At 36.0% G+C, this 17830-nt stretch overlaps 2 protein-coding genes across 2 annotated transcripts; one reads left to right on the top strand and one right to left on the bottom strand.

Moving 5' to 3' along the window:
• Positions 1–2023: 2023 nt before the first annotated feature.
• Positions 2024–4033, top strand: LOC11431735 (ammonium transporter 1 member 2). Its single transcript, XM_003590875.4, has one exon. It carries the CDS (start codon positions 2091–2093, stop codon positions 3648–3650), a length of 1560 nt encoding a protein of 519 aa, XP_003590923.2. The 5' UTR covers positions 2024–2090; the 3' UTR covers positions 3651–4033.
• A 4420-nt stretch (positions 4034–8453) lies between these two features.
• On the bottom strand, positions 8454–12966 carry LOC11420825 (uncharacterized). Its single transcript, XM_003590872.4, has 7 exons — positions 12177–12966; positions 11910–11996; positions 11421–11723; positions 10236–10406; positions 9944–9997; positions 9313–9459; positions 8454–9058 (listed from the first exon to the last, which is right to left on the bottom strand). The coding sequence occupies exons 1-7, from the start codon at positions 12390–12392 to the stop codon at positions 8681–8683; spliced, it is 1356 nt and encodes a 451-aa protein (XP_003590920.1). The 5' UTR covers positions 12393–12966; the 3' UTR covers positions 8454–8680.
• Between the last annotated feature and the right edge of the window lie 4864 nt (positions 12967–17830).

Below are 17830 nucleotides of genomic sequence, written 5' to 3'. Positions count from 1 at the left end.
TTTTATTTTTCATTCTAGTCTCTTAAGTTTAATTTTCTGCAAAGTTATATAATTCACTAGTAATGGTAGTTGTCATTACGTCACAAATTGATCAAGCTCGACGCAGCTACTTTCAAGATCCTTGTTTAAGTATTTTGCTTACAAATTGATCCATGTTATAATATATGAAAGTCTACTCTACCTGTATGTACTATGTGCATTATTTTTAGGTTTGGGAGGTAGATAGGAACTTGAAAAAGGCATAAAAAAAGAAAGAAAAGGGAGACATCAATGTATGAAATCATCAAGAGTGGCGTACTCTTGTTTTTTTAAGGGAATCTGCCAAATACACCAAAATAATGTAATAATAGTGACATAGTTCATAGTTTCCTACACATATAATTTAACGAAGAATCTTGAATTTGATGACGAGAGTCTAAAAAAACACTTTGCTTTTCAAGATTTACAAAACAAATAAGAATGTCAAGCTTCTCTCAAAAAAAAAAAAAAGAATGTCAAGCTGATGTACAATTCCACAATTCATAAATTTGGATTTTTTTTCCTTCTTGAAATATAAATAAGAAATACCTAATGATGGTTCGAGTTCAACCTCTCTTCTTCAGTAAGTTGGATATTTTAATGGTTCCAGTGTCCATAGCATCACAGAAAGGGCAATCCTGTAGTAAATAAGTTATTTAATAATCACCAAAGGTTGCATATTTCCCTTTCACATCCTTCTCTTTATTTTGTCAACTTATAGAGTATCCATATACCACCGTTTAGTAGTGATTAATCATTGTCAGAATTTGTTGGACACATAAGGTTAACTCTCTCATTGGATCATATTGCTAAATTACTAATAGATGGTCCGCGGGTAAGTGGTTGAGGAGTTTACCATGGCTATTTAAGTTCAACAAATGCATTCCGAATTTCTGATAAATCATCTTTGACATATTTAAGCAGAAAACATATTTTTACTGTTTGTTGTAAGTGGTTGGAACAAGGTTATTTCTCTACATATAACTTTAAATTGATTTCAAAGATAAAGTTTTCTTTTGGTTAACAGATTGAAGCAGGTTCTCCATAAGTGTATTTCGGAAGAGTAATCCTCTTTAACCTGTGGAAGATCTCAAAGATCCATCCTTTGATAATATTACTATGGCCTGTGAAATGTTTTACTCTGAAATACAATACCCCAAGTAGAAATGGTAATATAGGAGCCTGAAGATTGACATAAGCAGAAGGCTTGTATATATAATAAGTCCGATTTATGATAGAGTTATTGGGACTTTATAAAATATATACCACATCCGGCTGAGAGAAAATTTGGTCAATAAAACTTGATGTATTACTTACTTCAATGCATCACTTTCTAAAATACTGCCATTGTATATTATATAAAAATTAGCGTCTTCAGTTTGCCACAACTTGAGCATTCATAAATACTTGTACATGTATAGACTAAACTTACACAAAGTGTGGTAAACACTTTTCTTACTGTTAGTGTTACTCACAAAGAGTCTGTTCTTTTTTTTTACAAGATTTAGTTTTTTATACTATTTAAAATTGTAGGCAACACTTATATGCTAGAGTAGGAATGGTATATTATTAGTAGTATGGAAAAAAGGGTGTCTATGAAACATTGCCCATGCAAAATATATTGAACCCATATATTTATTTAAAATAATATAATAACAATGATATGGATGCATTTTAGTGGCAATATTGCACACAAGTATACTATACAAAACTACACAAAGGTGGGACACAGAAATGAGGAAATGATAAGTAATGAGGAGGACAGAACAAGTTCTAACCCCAAAAGTACTATCGATCATTGATGATTCATTCCAAAATTTAATTATATTCTTTCTGTTGGCATGAAAACCACTAAAAATAGGCACAAAAAAACAAAACAAAAATAACCACAAAATATAGTTAAGGCTATAAAGAGATAAAAACTTTAAACCATCAGTGTGATCCTACTCTATTATTATAAAATGGATGGTATAGAATAGCTAGCTTCTACTCCATATCTGTTCAATATTCACTTTAAATATTACATTATACTCATCACTTGTGTCCATTTCTACACTCACTGTACAACAGATATGGCTTCTCTATCTTGCTCAGCCACAGACTTCGCTCCACTCCTCACCACCGCTGCAAACGCTACCGCTGTAGCTGACTACCTATGCACCCAATTCAACACCATCTCAAATAAACTCAGCGACACCACTTATGCAATAGACAACACCTACCTTCTCTTCTCAGCTTATTTAGTCTTTGCCATGCAGCTTGGTTTCGCTATGCTCTGCGCTGGCTCCGTTCGAGCCAAAAACACTATGAACATCATGCTCACCAATGTCCTTGACGCTGCAGCCGGTGGCCTCTCCTACTATCTCTTCGGCTTTGCTTTCGCCTTTGGAGCACCCTCCAACGGCTTCATTGGCCGCCACTTTTTCGGTCTAAGGGATTATCCTTCACCTTCCGGTGACTACAGCTTCTTCCTCTACCAGTGGGCCTTCGCCATCGCTGCTGCCGGTATCACCAGCGGCTCCATTGCAGAGAGAACTCAATTTGTCGCCTATCTCATATATTCTTCTTTCTTAACCGGTTTTGTTTATCCCATCGTTTCGCATTGGGTTTGGTCCGCTGATGGTTGGGCCAGCCCAACACGAACCGACGGTGATGTTTTATTTGGGTCTGGTGTAATCGACTTTGCCGGTTCAGGTGTGGTTCACATGGTGGGTGGTATAGCAGGGTTATGGGGAGCATTTATAGAAGGTCCTAGAATAGGGAGGTTCGACCGGACGGGCCGGTCTGTTGCATTAAAAGGACATAGCGCGTCGTTGGTGGTGTTGGGTTCTTTTTTATTATGGTTCGGTTGGTACGGGTTCAACCCCGGTTCATTTTTAACAATTGTAAAAAGCTATGGAAATATGAGTAACAAAAGGAATTATTATGGTCAATGGAGTGCTATTGGAAGAACAGGTGTCACAACGACATTGGCTGGATGCACTGCAGCTTTAACAACTTTGTTTAGTAAACGGTTATTAGTTGGACACTGGAATGTGACTGACGTGTGTAACGGTTTACTTGGCGGTTTTGCTGCTATAACTGCGGGTTGTTCTGTTGTGGAACCATGGGCCGCGATTGTGTGTGGGTTTGTTGCTGCGTGGGTTTTGATTGGGCTTAATAAATTGGCGATTAAGGTGAAGTATGATGATCCATTAGAGGCTGCGCAATTACACGGAGGGTGTGGCGCATGGGGGGTGTTGTTTACGGGATTGTTTGCAAAGGGGGAGTATGTTGATGAGATTTATGGAGTTGGGAGGCCGTATGGATTGTTGATGGGTGGTGGTGGGAGGTTGTTTGCAGCGCAGGTGGTTGAGGTGTTGGTTATTTGTGGGTGGGTTACGGTCACAATGGTGCCGTTATTTTATGGGCTGAATAAGATGAAATTGTTAAGGATATCGAGGGATGATGAGACTGCGGGGATGGACTTGACTAGACATGGTGGGTTTGCTTATGCGTATCATGATGAGGAAGATGACGAATCTATTAGGAAATTAGGGTTTATGATGGGTAGGATTGAGCCTGCCACGAGTGTGTCTCCCTCTGCCATCGGACACGATACACCGGTGGCAACAAGTGCACCTCCAGTGTGATATCATCACTATTCACTCCTATGATCATAATTAATTGAAGACTTTTATCGAGACACTTTTAAAATTTCAACATCTTATTTTATCTATATCTCTCTTCTTATCACACCATTAACTTATCACATCTATTCACACACTCTCCCTCTCTCAATGTTTAGATTGATTTTAGGTGCCACAAATGATTTTGGGTTGTTCATGTAATCAACTAGTATATAGCTTGATAATTTGTATATATTCGTAGACATGGTCCATTTATAATTGAGCATGAAGGAATCATGGAAGAAACAAGCGTGGTGACCGCTCAGTTCTTGGTCATAGGAACTAGAATGTAGTGCCTTTCTTATGTTAAACATGAGGAATGATATTTTGACAACCATTTTTAACAACTTTGGTGACAACTCTCTCTCTCATACTCACATTGTACTTTTATTCTCTCTCTTCCTTTTTCTCTCTCTCTCTCTCTCTCTCTATTGTTATTGTCCAATAAGAATAGAGGAAAAAAGTTGTCATCCAAAGTTATTTAAAATTGGATGTCAAAATATCATTCCTCTAAACATAATTTGGTGATTGAAATTGTGATAAAACAAGTGTACATGTGTCATATGTGATAAATTATGCAACATATATAAGCGATGTCTGAAAATTTTGGTTGTCAAATCGACAGTGTAAAATGGAATTGGAATTAGAGTATTAATAAGGTGAGTTAAGCTTAATATTCATGCTCGTGTGTATGGCATCTAGTTGTGTTTTCATGTACTTATGTTCTTTTGATGAAAGTTGAAATTAGCCGAGGTCGGTTGGCTTTTCTCAATTACGATTTCCTTTTTTGAAAGCGATTGATGTTGAATGAGTAACTATGTCCCTCAGTTTTGCATAAATAAAAGCAGAAATATAAAAGGATAAAAAAGTGTGAAATAAGCTTATTTAAATGATTGTATATGATAATTATAATGTATAAACAAAGTGTTTATAATGTAACTATTTCCTACTAGCTAAACGACGTGACCTACAATGATTAAACCTCTCATTCAGCTAATATTGTGGGTGTTGCGTGATAGATCCCTTGTTAGTGGGATCATGACACCCCACGTTCGACTTCAATTTCCTCTCCTCGACATGAACCATTAACAATGTCCTTGGTGCGCAACTCGACTAAAGATCATGTCTCCTCACTCATTCCTCAAAAGTATAGTGGTTCTGAGAGTAAAGATTGCATGTTTGTCGTGTCAGTTCCAATATGCTTTGACTCAGTTTTGAGCCTTGACGTGCCACATTCTGAGTTAGTGGCCTTGAGAAAGAATCAATCTCCTCACTCGGCTTCTCTAGCATCACCTTTTCTTCACTCAACTAGGGAGAGTCTTCATCGCATAATAGTCGAATCACCTATTTGTTGAGTACGACTAACATGGTAGTTTTTTTTTTGTGTATAAATAAATGGCTCATGCATTGTATCATCGGTTCACCCTTGAGAAATGAGATGATATGTGACACTGTTAATGTAGGTGAGCGTGAACATTGTAATCCTTGAGCTGTAAAGTAGGAAATTGCCCGTTATGACCCTATTTGGCTTACGATAGGATATGTGACTACCCGTTATCTTCTGAATAATGTAATTTTCCTTTTATGTTGTGTAATGTTAATTTCCCATATATTCATTCTTGACATTTGTTATAGCCGATAGTTTTATTGCATGACTTGTGACAGAGGCGAGCCGATAACATGATAGCCTTTATATAATGGTTTCAAAATTTAACACATTCTCGGCTTATCCTACAAACATAAATAAATATCCGTCTCTTGTATTGATACCGAAAACAAAAGTACACATTTATTAATAGGGAAATGATAGATATAATGACAAAATTTATCAAGAAAATTTCAAGAGAGTGTATTTGTTAACACCTTTCCTTAATTACACACTATTACCTCCCTTGATTTCCGTCAAATAACAAATTTAATTGGTTGAGACCTTTTCTTGATAAATTATTGATAAAAACTCTCTAGATAAATAGCAATTCTCTCATTAATAAAAAAAGGCAACCATAAAAAATGAATGCAAAATAAACTAACAAGTCAGTTGACTCACAACATATGTTGTCATCCGAAGTTGTCAGGATCTTAGGTGTATGCTTTGTATCTCCTCGTCTGATACTTAACTCCGTTTCCCCTGGTTTGAATGTCCTATAACCATTAAACGATCAAAATACTTTGGAATTATCAAAGAACACTTATTTATAGAGGACTTCGTCAAAAGGATATAGATCAGCATGTGCTTTAAGTTGGAAATCTTAATTAGTGGGATTACATGATTCATATGCTCCTTCTTCACACTTCTTAGAAACATTGATAGGGCTCAGATAAGGTGAGTAGAAGAAAACTTCAATTTTTTTTTACTATCTTCGAAAAGGGATTACTATCATCCTCGATAATTTCTACTTTGTTTCTTACTCAGAGCATGAGTCTCAGGTGAATCGTATAGGAGACATACTCGCTTGTGTGTATCCAATATTTGCCAAGGATGACATAGTATGAAGGCTTGTCGTCGATGACAAGACAGCAAATCTTACTTTCTTTGGACCCATCACCACATCGAATATTACAACTCCCAACACGTTAGGTGCTACACCTATGAAGCTAGATATTTTCATATTAGTAAGGGCCGAGTCTTCCATGTTTTTACCCAACTATTTAAGAGTGGCGAACATCATAAAATTTATGACTAAACCCCTATCAAGAAAGGCCGAACTAAACATCTTTCCATTGATAGAAGCTTTTGATGAACAAAGGCTTAAGATGTTTAAGCATGTATTGAGTGGATTTTTTAAACAACATACCTTCTATTTTGCACTTCTCGGCCCAGGTGGCCCATTCAACATATTGAATTAGCATATGAACATCGATCCCTTCGGTTGTAAATCATCTCCCCGTATTTTAGAATGAATTATGTCAATAATGTCGATCTTTGCCATGATTCTATGAGTATCATCATTGAACAAAATTTCTAGTATCAAATATTCCTTGTATTTTGGATAATCACCATAATATCCATCGTCTCACTTTAGAAAGCCATCTGATGCAATCATATTTTCATACTCAACTATTTTGGAGAAGTTGGTAATTGAAGAGCGCCTTCATTCGCTGGTCCTGACTCTGGTTCACGACCGCCCAACCCTGTTGACTGTTGTATTAGCAACCTCATCTATGATTGGCAGGATTTCCTCGATTGACTTATTAATGAGGACAACTTCTTTGTTAGGAATGCTATCAGCAATGACTGGAAAAATTTAACCTAAAGCTTTAGACACTTAAGGCGATGAAACTTCCCATCTATCCACATTTTGGATTTTGGCAATTAATCGTAGTGCATGTAGCATCTTTAACAAAAAGTGTCTCCTTTGTTTCCTTCGCTTTTGTTTCCTAGTAAGACGCGTAGTTTTATTATCACTAAACCTTCGAGAGGGATCCACTTGTCGGGCTATGAACTCCCCAATGCCCTTGATCATGATCTCTAAAGAAGCATTCAAAGGGATCCCAGAGGCGATCAACCAAGTGTGTTCCCCATTCATGTATTTCTTTACATATACTTTTATTTATGTTCAGATAACATAAGTAACTGATTTTCTAGGTTAGGTCATGTAGATGACCCTCTCTATAACTGCTTGAACCATGTAACCTATTAAGTTACCTTTAAATGCAATTTTTTGTTTGGTTTTGTTCAATTATAGTTTGTTCTTAATACTTTTCGTGCGTTTATGAATGTTCTTGAAATGATCCAATCTACCTAACTATTAACTGTGACTTTGGCATCTGCACTAATTATAATTGTTCAATCTGTGGTAACTTCAGAAGTATTCTCTTATGCTTTTGTGACAATAGTTTGACCCTCATTCAAACATTGAAAGGGGTACAAACTCGCTTAAGACATTAGGGGGTTGTTACGGGAGAAGCGTGGTAGTAACCAATTCGTTGACCTAACTATATTATGTTCAAACGTCGTGAAACCATATAGGCAATTGTAGACATTGGAGCCAGTTACCAAGCATTGAAAGAGAGGGAAATCAAACACGGCGTAATCATTGTTTTCTCTAGTTTCTTTCATTTATGTCAAAACAACCATTGCCAACTCCGACCCCCCAAATCTCATAATTCTAATCATATTTGTAGTTGTAACATAATAATTTCACAATCAATGTGGAAAAGAACTTTATAAATTTTACTACTTGACAACAATTTAGTACACTTGTTAAACCGACCATCAATAAGATTTTCTTCAATTTGAGTTGAAGCATTACAATTTATAGTGGAAAAGGAAACATCTTTGGGTTTGGGCATGGGAGAATTGGGCTTAGGAGAAAAATATGATAATGGTTCGCTTCGGTCACCGATGGCCTCAAAATAATCGCTCAAACCGAACTACCTATTCCACCCATTAACCCAATGAAACCTGCGCCGTGTGTGTTGTTTTCGATTTGGTTGGTCAGTTGTAATCGGTTTGTTTGTAACTGCCCATCCCTAGTCTGGATTCTGAAACTCAGACATTAGTAATTTCAAGGGGATTATGAGTTATGAGGACGGGGTGGGGTGAGGAAGATAAATTCACTCATCAATGTTTAAAGCAACAACGTCAAGTAATGGATTAGGCATATTACGTGCAGCTATAGTTGAGGCCTTCTGCAATTTGCCAAACATTGCTACCCATTGGAAGAATGTATAAACTCTCCATAATACTAGTATTTTTTTTTTTTTTTTTTTTAAAGGAATGATACTAGTAAGTTGTAAATATATATTTAAGAAGAAAAATAACGGTGAAATAAAACATATTCAAAATTGCCATTCCCTATCATGTTTTTGGTTTCAGAATTCACAATATCTTCCAAAGTGGACAGAACAAGGATGGAAACAGCACAAATAATTCTTTAATTACGTACAAGGAAAGAATGTAACAAGAACTAGAAGACATTACTTAGACGTGGGACAAATTTGAAACCAAACTATACGTGTCCAATTGAATTTATATGTACGTCAACTAAAAATCATGGACACTTAGGATTATTCCCAGGCCCACCATAATAGAAGTATGTGCCCCATTCGTTGCTATAGGAGTTTTGAATATCATAACAATTTGTATTTTCAGCCAAGGTTGAGATGCTTTGTACTGAGCTAAGAGTGTTATCAATGTCCACAATCTCAAGGTTCCGAAAGTAGCTTGCTTTTCCGAAACCATCCTCGGCAAAGTGGCCGGAACCCATCTGAGTGGAGGTGTGTCGGCCGTCGGTCCGTGAGTTCACCACCTCGCCACCCCATTCTACCATGGTGGCGTGATCGGCTAAGTGTGTAAATAGCTCTGCTGGCCAATACCCTACCAATGTGTTGTCGCCAAAACTCATCCACCAATTCCCGACTCTTGGATCCTATTTCATATTCACAACAACAAATAAATGTGAAAAGATTATCCTTTAATTTATGCATTTTTTTTCTTTTGATAAAAAGTGAGACATTTTTGTTTTTATGAATCTGCGCGTGTCCAAAAATTGTAGTAAAAATTTGATCTTATAACCTCAATATTCAGATTTCCCAAGTAAACTATCTATGCCGTTTTAATAAATAATAATTTTATTTTTCCATTTTGTTAAAAAATGAATTTGTATGTGGAAGAAATATTGACCTTCCAAATGAGGATTGAAATGTCATATTGGTTGCCAGTATAAGAAGAGACAGGAGATATGGCAGCTCCAATAGCTATTTTACTATTTGTTTGAATAAAACCAGCACAAAGAAGATTGTAACATCCGGTTGCTTGATAAGAGTCACTCTGCATCACCAAATAAACAACTATGTAAGATTTATAAAGAACAAAAAATTTACAACTAAATTAATTACATCTGAATAACTTAGCTAATTATAGTTTAAACCTAATTAATTCTGCATAGATAGTTCGGTTAGTGAACTAAGGGTCGTTGAAGGAGTTTAAAGGAGGAGGTTCCGAGTTTCATCTCCAGAAACTAACATAACTATTAACATTGCTAACAATTTCCAATACAAAAAATAGCTGAAACTTTTATCATGATCTTACTATGCCCTTTTCTCTATTTAAACCCCCTCATCAAAAAAGATAATCAAAGTATGATTTGGGCTAACAGGAACAATAACAGAGCAGCATTTGGTCTAATACTTTTTGTGGGCCTAATTTTTTAGTCAAATAAATAAGACTATTACTTTTCTCACTCTAATAAACTACTTTTAAAACTAGCAATTTAAATATAGAGACACGCGTGCAGAAGAGAAGAAATCCTGACCGTCCAATACGTGAATAATCTGGGTCTGTTGTCACCATAAAGCTCCGGACTGACCTGACTAATAGAATAATCAAAGCTTTAGAAACCATTTCATTAAATAAAATTAGTATATTTCTGTTTCTATACATTGAATATAATAATATGTTCCGTGTTACCGAAGTATCACATATAATCTAATTAATACATGAAATGTTGCTTCAAGGAACCAACTGAAATAGTTGGAAATTAATCTTAATTCTATGTAATGTAACTACATTAAAAAAATTGAAATACTAGAAGTCAGAAGGAGTACCTGCCATCCAGCTTCGATGCTGTTAAGATCAGGACCATCGAAAGAACCAGAGAGGACCCAAATTTGAGAGAGACTGAACTCGTTCATCACTTCAATTGATGGATCCCACACACTTATTGATGCTTTTGCACCGTAGATCTCTTGTGATGATCCTGTGTACGCGATCGCATGCTGCACACGAACAAATTTTATTTTAATTATTTGAGTACATATAATTAGTGCAAAGTCTTCTTCCATCAGAAATAGTAAATTACTAATATTATTATGATTAAAAAAACATTTGTCAAATCACAACAATGTTTAACAAAGTTTAAGAGTGTAAGAAAAGATAATATAACTTGAAGTACAAATAAAGCAATCTTGATTACATTCAATTCTCAAATTAAAAATTTATTAAAACGATTCGGTGTCAAGTTGAATTGCAACTTTATAGAGTGATGAAAAGAAAAATTGATCTTGTTGACATTTTAATATAATGGGAAGATAACAACTTGAAGTTTAATTGAGGATCAACCAGAATCATTTGCAAGCTAGATCTATCTGTGAAAGTTACATTTTGCATCAAATTTTATACTATTTTAACCCTTGCATTCATGATTTAGTTATCATTATATCTAAATCTTTAATGTCATATGGTAAAATAATATAATGAGTGTATCAAACAGTTGAGGTTGAATCTTCTGTTTCTCCAAAAACATTTTTTTTAGTGTCATGGTAAAGTAATCACACACTTTTTTTAAATTGATGACATTAACTAAATATTAGTTATGACCTAAAATTTATAGTAATTTAATCCTTTATTTCTTTTGAAAAAAAATGTAAGAATCAATACTCAATTATTTGACATTTATTTGGTAATGATATTATTGGGAGTATTCCTTATAAACTAACCGACCAACTTTCATAGGTTTTCCCTTCCAAACCACATTTCTTCTCTTCATTTCTAAATAAAGTTTAGGACTAATTTAGAAACACCTAATATCACACTAATGGTTATATTTCCAAGACTATATAGTTGGATTCCTAATTATACATCAACCTATAGAAGTCACTATTCAATCCACATATCATTATTTTCATTCTATTGAAGTCATTATCCAAACCACGTATCTAGATTGAAATCATCAAAGTATATAGCCATGTAATAATAGTAAGATCATTGTAGGTAACCACATATATACATACCTCATGACCATTGCCAGAGAATACATCAGGTGCATCACTGCTCCGAGAGAGTGGAATTTGTGTTCGTTTCTTACCATAATCATACAAAGATTTTGCTCTCAACACATCATGTACTGTACTCCTCCGCATAGGAACCGTTCCCTTTGGACACCTTGTCCCATTTCGATGCCACATTTGCCATGCGTTGTTTCTTACCCCCTCTTTTCCTTTTCCCACTTCCACATTAGTCTTAGTAATATTATCACTATCAACATTCTCATCTCTCTCCATTTTCATACCTCTTGGCATTTCACTTGGTACTTTCTGTGTTGAAAAAAAAAAATCAAGTCATACATTTAGAAGATATAAAGTTTAAAAAGTTTATAAACATTGACCTTCTTTATTTAACAAGTCCATTTTATAAAGACATGTTAAACACAAAAAAAAAAACTAGTAATATTACATTAATTATCAAATCATATTCAATAGTCAACTTTCCAATAGTTGTACCTGGATCTTGTGATTCTTTAAAAGTGGGTGATCCAAAGCTAGTTGTTTTCTTTTGTGGACACAATCTATAAGATCTCCATCTGGGCTCTGAAATTAATAATACCAACCAAGAAAAGATAATTAAAAAAACCTTATTAACAAAAAAAATGAAGGAAAAGTAGAACATTTTATTTTGTGTGCATGATCATTAAAATCTCAACCACTATCACATACACAAACAAACACACATTATTTGAAACATTAATTAATGGCAATAAATAACATTACCTCAATGGTGAGAACAGGAGGCTTGTTAATCTTTTCCAAGTGCTTATTAATCCTTTCAAGCCTCAAGCTACTAATTTGTCTATACCTTGTGTAGTTTTGGATGCTGGATGATTCAGCCACAGTACCTCTTTGTAGAAGTATGGCAATGAAGAAAGTCAGAAGAAGAAGATGTAGAGTGGAACAGAAACACCTTCTCTTTCTCCCAACAATATCCATATCTTTCAATGCAAGGAAAGAAAGACAAGAATAAACTAGAAAAATGTGATTTTCATGTGCATTACCATGCTAAAACACCAACACAAAAGAAGAAAATGAAAGAAAAAGATGGAAAATGACTTGTTCCAAGGCTTCTGTGGTAATAGTATTAATGATAAAGAAGGGAAAGGTTGGTGAGATGAATTAATTAAGGTGTTGCTCAGAGACTCTTTTGAACTTTCAGCATCAAATCATCATTGTCTGAATATGCATTTGATTCATGTATTGATGATGGTGCATGATATTATTGATGAAGTGCTGCTGCATGCAGTTTGAACGATTTAATTTTTGGCTTTGTTTGGGATTGAACAAAGGGAAAATTTGTGTGAGGAATAATAAGAGAGAAGAAGGGTGGGTTCAAATGAGTAAGTTGAAACTTATTGAAAGGATTCCATTATGAAAAGGTAGACCTACCCAACTGAAACAATGCTCCTTTTATTGCACTTCTTCAATGTTGCATCTGCCACCATACACTTCGTCATTAATACTTCATAAATCTAATTTTTAGACTTACTTGTCCCATTTATTTTCTCTTTGTTTTTCATCCTATACTATATACTTATAGTATAATATAATATACACACATGCACACTACCTCCCTTTTATAAAACCATTTGCAAATTTCACATATATTAAAAAAACAGGTAAATGTGTCTATATTAATATATGTGTATGTGTCGCAGGACCGGCCCTAAGATTTTTGTTGCACTGAGCGAAACAATAATTTGCGCCCTTTTAATTATTCAAATATTTTTCTTCTTGCATTTTTTGTTGCAAAATATTCATTTCTAATCAAAGTTATCTAAAAATATTTTTTAAATATAATTAATCAAAGCGAATTAAAAAGAAATATATATATATATATATATATATATATATATTACTAAGTAAAAATAATAATTTTGGTGCCCCTAAAAAATGGTGCCCTGGGCTGCCGCCCCTCAAACCCGCCTCAGGGCTGAAGGTGAAAAACACAAGAAGGGGGGGGTTGAATTGTGTTTTCTTTTTCTCTTAATTAATACTTCTTCTGATAAAACTTCAGAAGCAGTTTGATTGCTTCTGATGAAATGATCAGAGTCAGATATGCAGCGGAAAGAACAGAGCAGAGAAAAGAAAGACAAAGACACAAGCAGTTATCCTGGTTCCTTCCACAACACGGAAGTAGTCCAGTCCCCCTTGCACTTCCAAGGAGATTTCACTATAATCACAAAGATTACAACTGCTCAATACTTTCTAAGTATGAGACTTCACAAAACTATGCTCAAGCACACACGCAAGAGTCTTCCAATGCTCAAGCACTAAGCAAGAGACTTCTAATGCTCAAGCACGCAGGCAAGAGACTTCTAATCAAACAAAAATACAGAGAATTGAGTTTGAATTGAACACTTGATATACAATCAGTGGTGTTCACAATACAGTACAGAAAAGACTCTAGACTATGAATTTCTAAGATGTATCAAATCAGTGCAGAAATTCAGTGTGCTTTTTAGTATCAAATTGACAGAGTTTTGGCGCTTTTGAACTTATGTATATCTCTGTTTTATCTTCAAGTCTTCACTCCTTTATATAGAGGCGTGAAAGAGACGTTGAGATAATCAGTACGTCTAAAGAGTCGTTTGAAATCCTTTGATTATCCACCAGTGATCCTTTGCCTGATTTGGGTGTAGTCCTTTGAAGAATAAACTTCAAATTCATTCCCATCTTGAGTTGTACAAATTCTGCAGGCATGGCTGTTGTTTTGTCTTGTAGCGTAGACAGAAAACAGAGTAGTGGAGGTAGTGGTTGTACACTTGTACTTTGTCAACTCTATTAATGAGAGACAAGTGCTCAGTGTTATCCATATATCCGTTGATACCTCCCTTTCAGTTCTTCGTTCTTCTTTGATAAGACTGAATTGAGAATCAGCAACTTTGAATCTTCAGTTTGATTAAAGGATCAAATGTAGCTTCTGGTGAAAATATTGCTTCTGATGAAAACTTTTGCTTCTGATGAAAATATTGCTTCTGATGACTTTCTGCTTCTGATGACGTCATCTCTTCAGGAGCAGTTTAGCTTCAGGAGCAGTTTAGCTTCAGGAGCAGTTTTCTTCAGATGCTCAGAATTTCTTTTTCTTTCCATTGTTCTTCCAAGACCTATTGAAATAACTTGAGTAGCCTTTGGTCCTGTACACTTGAACAATTATTAGTAATAACCAATTGACAATTTTTAATACCTTGTTATCATCAAAACTTAATAAGGTTCATTGTGAAACACATTTTGTTCCAACAATCTCCCCCTTTTTGATGATGACAAACAATAGTATTTAAAATGTTCAATTGTTGTTGATCTAATTAATAAGTTGACCACTGGGATAGAGGTTTGTAAGCTCCCCCTGAGTCTAATAGATCCTTAAGGTGAGGTTTGTAAGCTCCCCCTAAGTTCTATTCTTATTAATTAAATTTCAATAAAATACTCATAAAATCAAATCAGAAGTATTTAAAAGAAATTTAGAAGTGGTTGTAGTGGGGCTCAGTGCCTTAAAAATACTATACATTTACTCCCACTTTTGTCATCAACAAAAAGAATAAGAACAAAAGACAGAGTAGCAGAGCATATAACCAAATAAAAACATAATAAGTATCAGAGCAAGAAGTATCAGAGCATATGACATTAAAATCAATAAATATCATTAGAGTTAAAAAAAATAGAACATAATATTTCAGAAACAATGATAATATTTATAAATGAAGGTTAAGGTACAAAGATAAGACTACACAGAACAAAAGTAAAAACAAGCTAGAGTTGGGTGTGCAACTAAGGTTGGGCTTGCTTATACAGCTGTTCTAAGAGATACTTGATCTGTTCATCTTTCTTCTTAAGTAGCTCATCCTTTTCCCTCATTCTTCTTACATGCCCAGCATGAATTCTTGCAGCTCTTGTGATATACTCTTCTTCAGGATAGAAAGGAGTGATGTCCAGAAGAGGTACATAATTCAGCTCTTTGTCCTTAGCTGCTTCATGCATATCATCCAAAAGCTTCTTCAGCATTGCAGAGTGAGATGACACACATTTGGTTCTGAGTTGATCCAGCAACTCATCAAAGCTCTTCTGAAGATCCATCCACTGATCATAATAGTGAATAGGAGGTGCAGGAACTGTTCTGCGAAGAATCAGTGCCTGAATCTCATCACTAAGTCTGATCAGCTGTTCCTCTATATACTCAGACTCTAGGATATGGTCAGGGATGGGTGAAGGTTCAGTTTGAGTTGTATTTGATGTGGTTGGTTGGTCAGAGGTTAAGTCTATTATAGTGGGTGAGTCTGGTTGTTGTTGTTCTGTTGTTTGATGGTCAGAGGGTATTGTTTGATGGTCAGGAGCTGTTTGGTCAGAAGCAACTTGTTCAGAGGCAGTTTGCTCCTGAACAGTTTGCTCAGGGATGGTTTGGGTTTCTGTTTGGGTTTCCAAAACAGTCTTTTCAGGAACTGTCTTAGAGGCCTTAGTGGGTGTTGGTTGCATTTCACCACCTAGATGTTTTTCTAAGTTGTGAAGGGTTGAGGATTCTTGGTGTTGGGGAGTTTCTGAAGTAGTTGCATCTGAAGCTACTTCAGAGGCTTTTTGTGTGGTTGAGTTATGTGGTGAGTTTGTTGTAGGTTCTGGGTTGGGTTGAGGTTGTTGTACACTAACAGGTTCAGGATTATCTGGATAGAGTGGATGAGTAGGAGGCAAATTGAATTTCTCACAAAGTTTAATTCTATTCTTAGAAAATTCTATTTGAGTTTGCTCCCAGTCAAGTGTTCCTAAATCTGTTAGTTTGGTAGGTTTGGTTTTAAGAAGCTTGTCTATGTGTTGGCTAAGGGGTTTGTCATCTGATTCTGTTGATGATGAAGAGGGTGAAGAGGGTAGAGATGGAATCTGAGTATTAGTTGGAGCATTAGATGGATTACCTGAAGACTGAGCTTCTGGATGAACTGCTTCTGGAGCTTCTGAAGCTGGTTCTGATGAAGTTGCTCCTGAAGCTTGCTTATTCTTCAAGGCTTGAGAAAGCAGAGTTGCTCCATACTTAACAGTTTCTAACTTCGATGCTAAAGCAGCAATGTCAGGAGTAGGCACATACCCTGCAGCCTTGAGACGTTCATCCCTTTCTTCTTCATACAAAATCTTCATCCTTTTCTTCTCTGCTATCTTGGATGCAGCAACCTCCCTAGTATACTGCTCCATTTCTGCAGTCATTTCGAAGCTGGGCATGACTATGGGCTCAGAAGTTGCAGTCCTTTTTGCTTTCTTAGGGCTTGAGTCTTCATCCCAGTTCTCTTCCAGTTCTTCCAACATTTGTGCCCTTCTTCCTTCACCTGTCTTCAGATTTCTTGTTAAATTAGACCTCTTCCTTTTGATGGTCTGAAGAGCAGCTTCTCTTTTATTTTTGGGACTTGGAGGCTTTTCAGAAGCAGCTTGATCAGAAGCAGCTTGTTCAGAACCAGTTTGTTCAGAAGCAGGCTGTTCTGCTGTTTCTTGAGTACTCCTTGTCCTTTTTCTGATAAGAGGGACATCATCCAAATCCTCCACTTCCTCAAGAATGGTGGACATAGCAGATTTTTCCTTCTTAGCTTTCTTATGCTTCTGAGCACCCACCTCAGTAGCATCTTCAGCAAGGTATTCTTCCTTGGTGATCTGCTTCTTTTTAGATTTTCTGCTTTTGGCCACAGGCAGATCACCACCATACATTTCTTCTGGGATATCTTTCAGGCTGATTTTCTTGTTGTAGCTCTTGTAGTAGTCCAAGATGTAGGCCCTCTGCACATCCAGGGGATCTTTCTTGCAGATAGGGATGTGATGAGTGACTAGATCAGATATGACATCAGATTCATGCATATCTGTATCTAGTTTCTTGCAAGTTGAAATCAGCCTCATCTTGACTAGAGTTGCCCCATTGATTATTTTTCCTGTGACTGCTCCCAGCTTCTGATTATCATAAATACCCACGTCTTTCAGGGCACTTAGGAGTCCTCCTTCTTGAAAGATTATGGAGAGCAGCCTTCCATAGGGAACAAACTTCCTGTTCTCCATCTGGCTCTTCTTGAGTTCCTTGATCATGTATTTAAACATATACTTGGGAACGTTCATTGTTGTTTCCTGAGAGATGGTGTGATGCAGAAAGACTTTGTGACCAAGTGAAGGTTGATCATTTCCTCCACCTTTGGGAAAAATGTTTTCATTTTGGATCTTCAGCAGCATTTTCTTTTCCATGCTTAAGGTGCTGTAAGGCTTAGCATCCTTTGATCCGTAGATAGTGTTGTTTACTATCTCCTTCCATGGGCTTGTTCTGGGGTTAGGAATCTCTTCTCCATCGTATGTCCCAGAAGCATCCCTTCTCATGGCTTGAGCAATCACATGCTCATTGATTGTTACAGGAATCCCCATGA

Source organism: Medicago truncatula, chromosome 1, assembly GCF_003473485.1.
Source record: "Medicago truncatula cultivar Jemalong A17 chromosome 1, MtrunA17r5.0-ANR, whole genome shotgun sequence".
Lineage (NCBI taxonomy): Eukaryota > Viridiplantae > Streptophyta > Magnoliopsida > Fabales > Fabaceae > Medicago > Medicago truncatula.
Note: the sequence above shows the minus strand (reverse complement) of the source record. Positions and strands in the feature narration are given on the sequence as shown.

Excerpts from the sequence above, each read along its gene's own strand:
- LOC11431735 (XM_003590875.4), top strand. The coding sequence starts at position 2,091 with ATGGCTTCTCTATCTTGCTCAGCCACAGACTTCGCTCCACTCCTCACC.
- LOC11420825 (XM_003590872.4), bottom strand. The coding sequence starts at position 12,392 with ATGGATATTGTTGGGAGAAAGAGAAGGTGTTTCTGTTCCACTCTACAT. Across the intron at positions 11,724-11,909 it reads TAAAGAATCACAAGATCCAG|AAAGTACCAAGTGAAATGCC; the intron begins GTACAACTATTG and ends TTTTCAACACAG. Across the intron at positions 9,460-9,943 it reads GATTATTCACGTATTGGACG|AGTGACTCTTATCAAGCAAC; the intron begins GTCAGGATTTCT and ends TTGGTGATGCAG.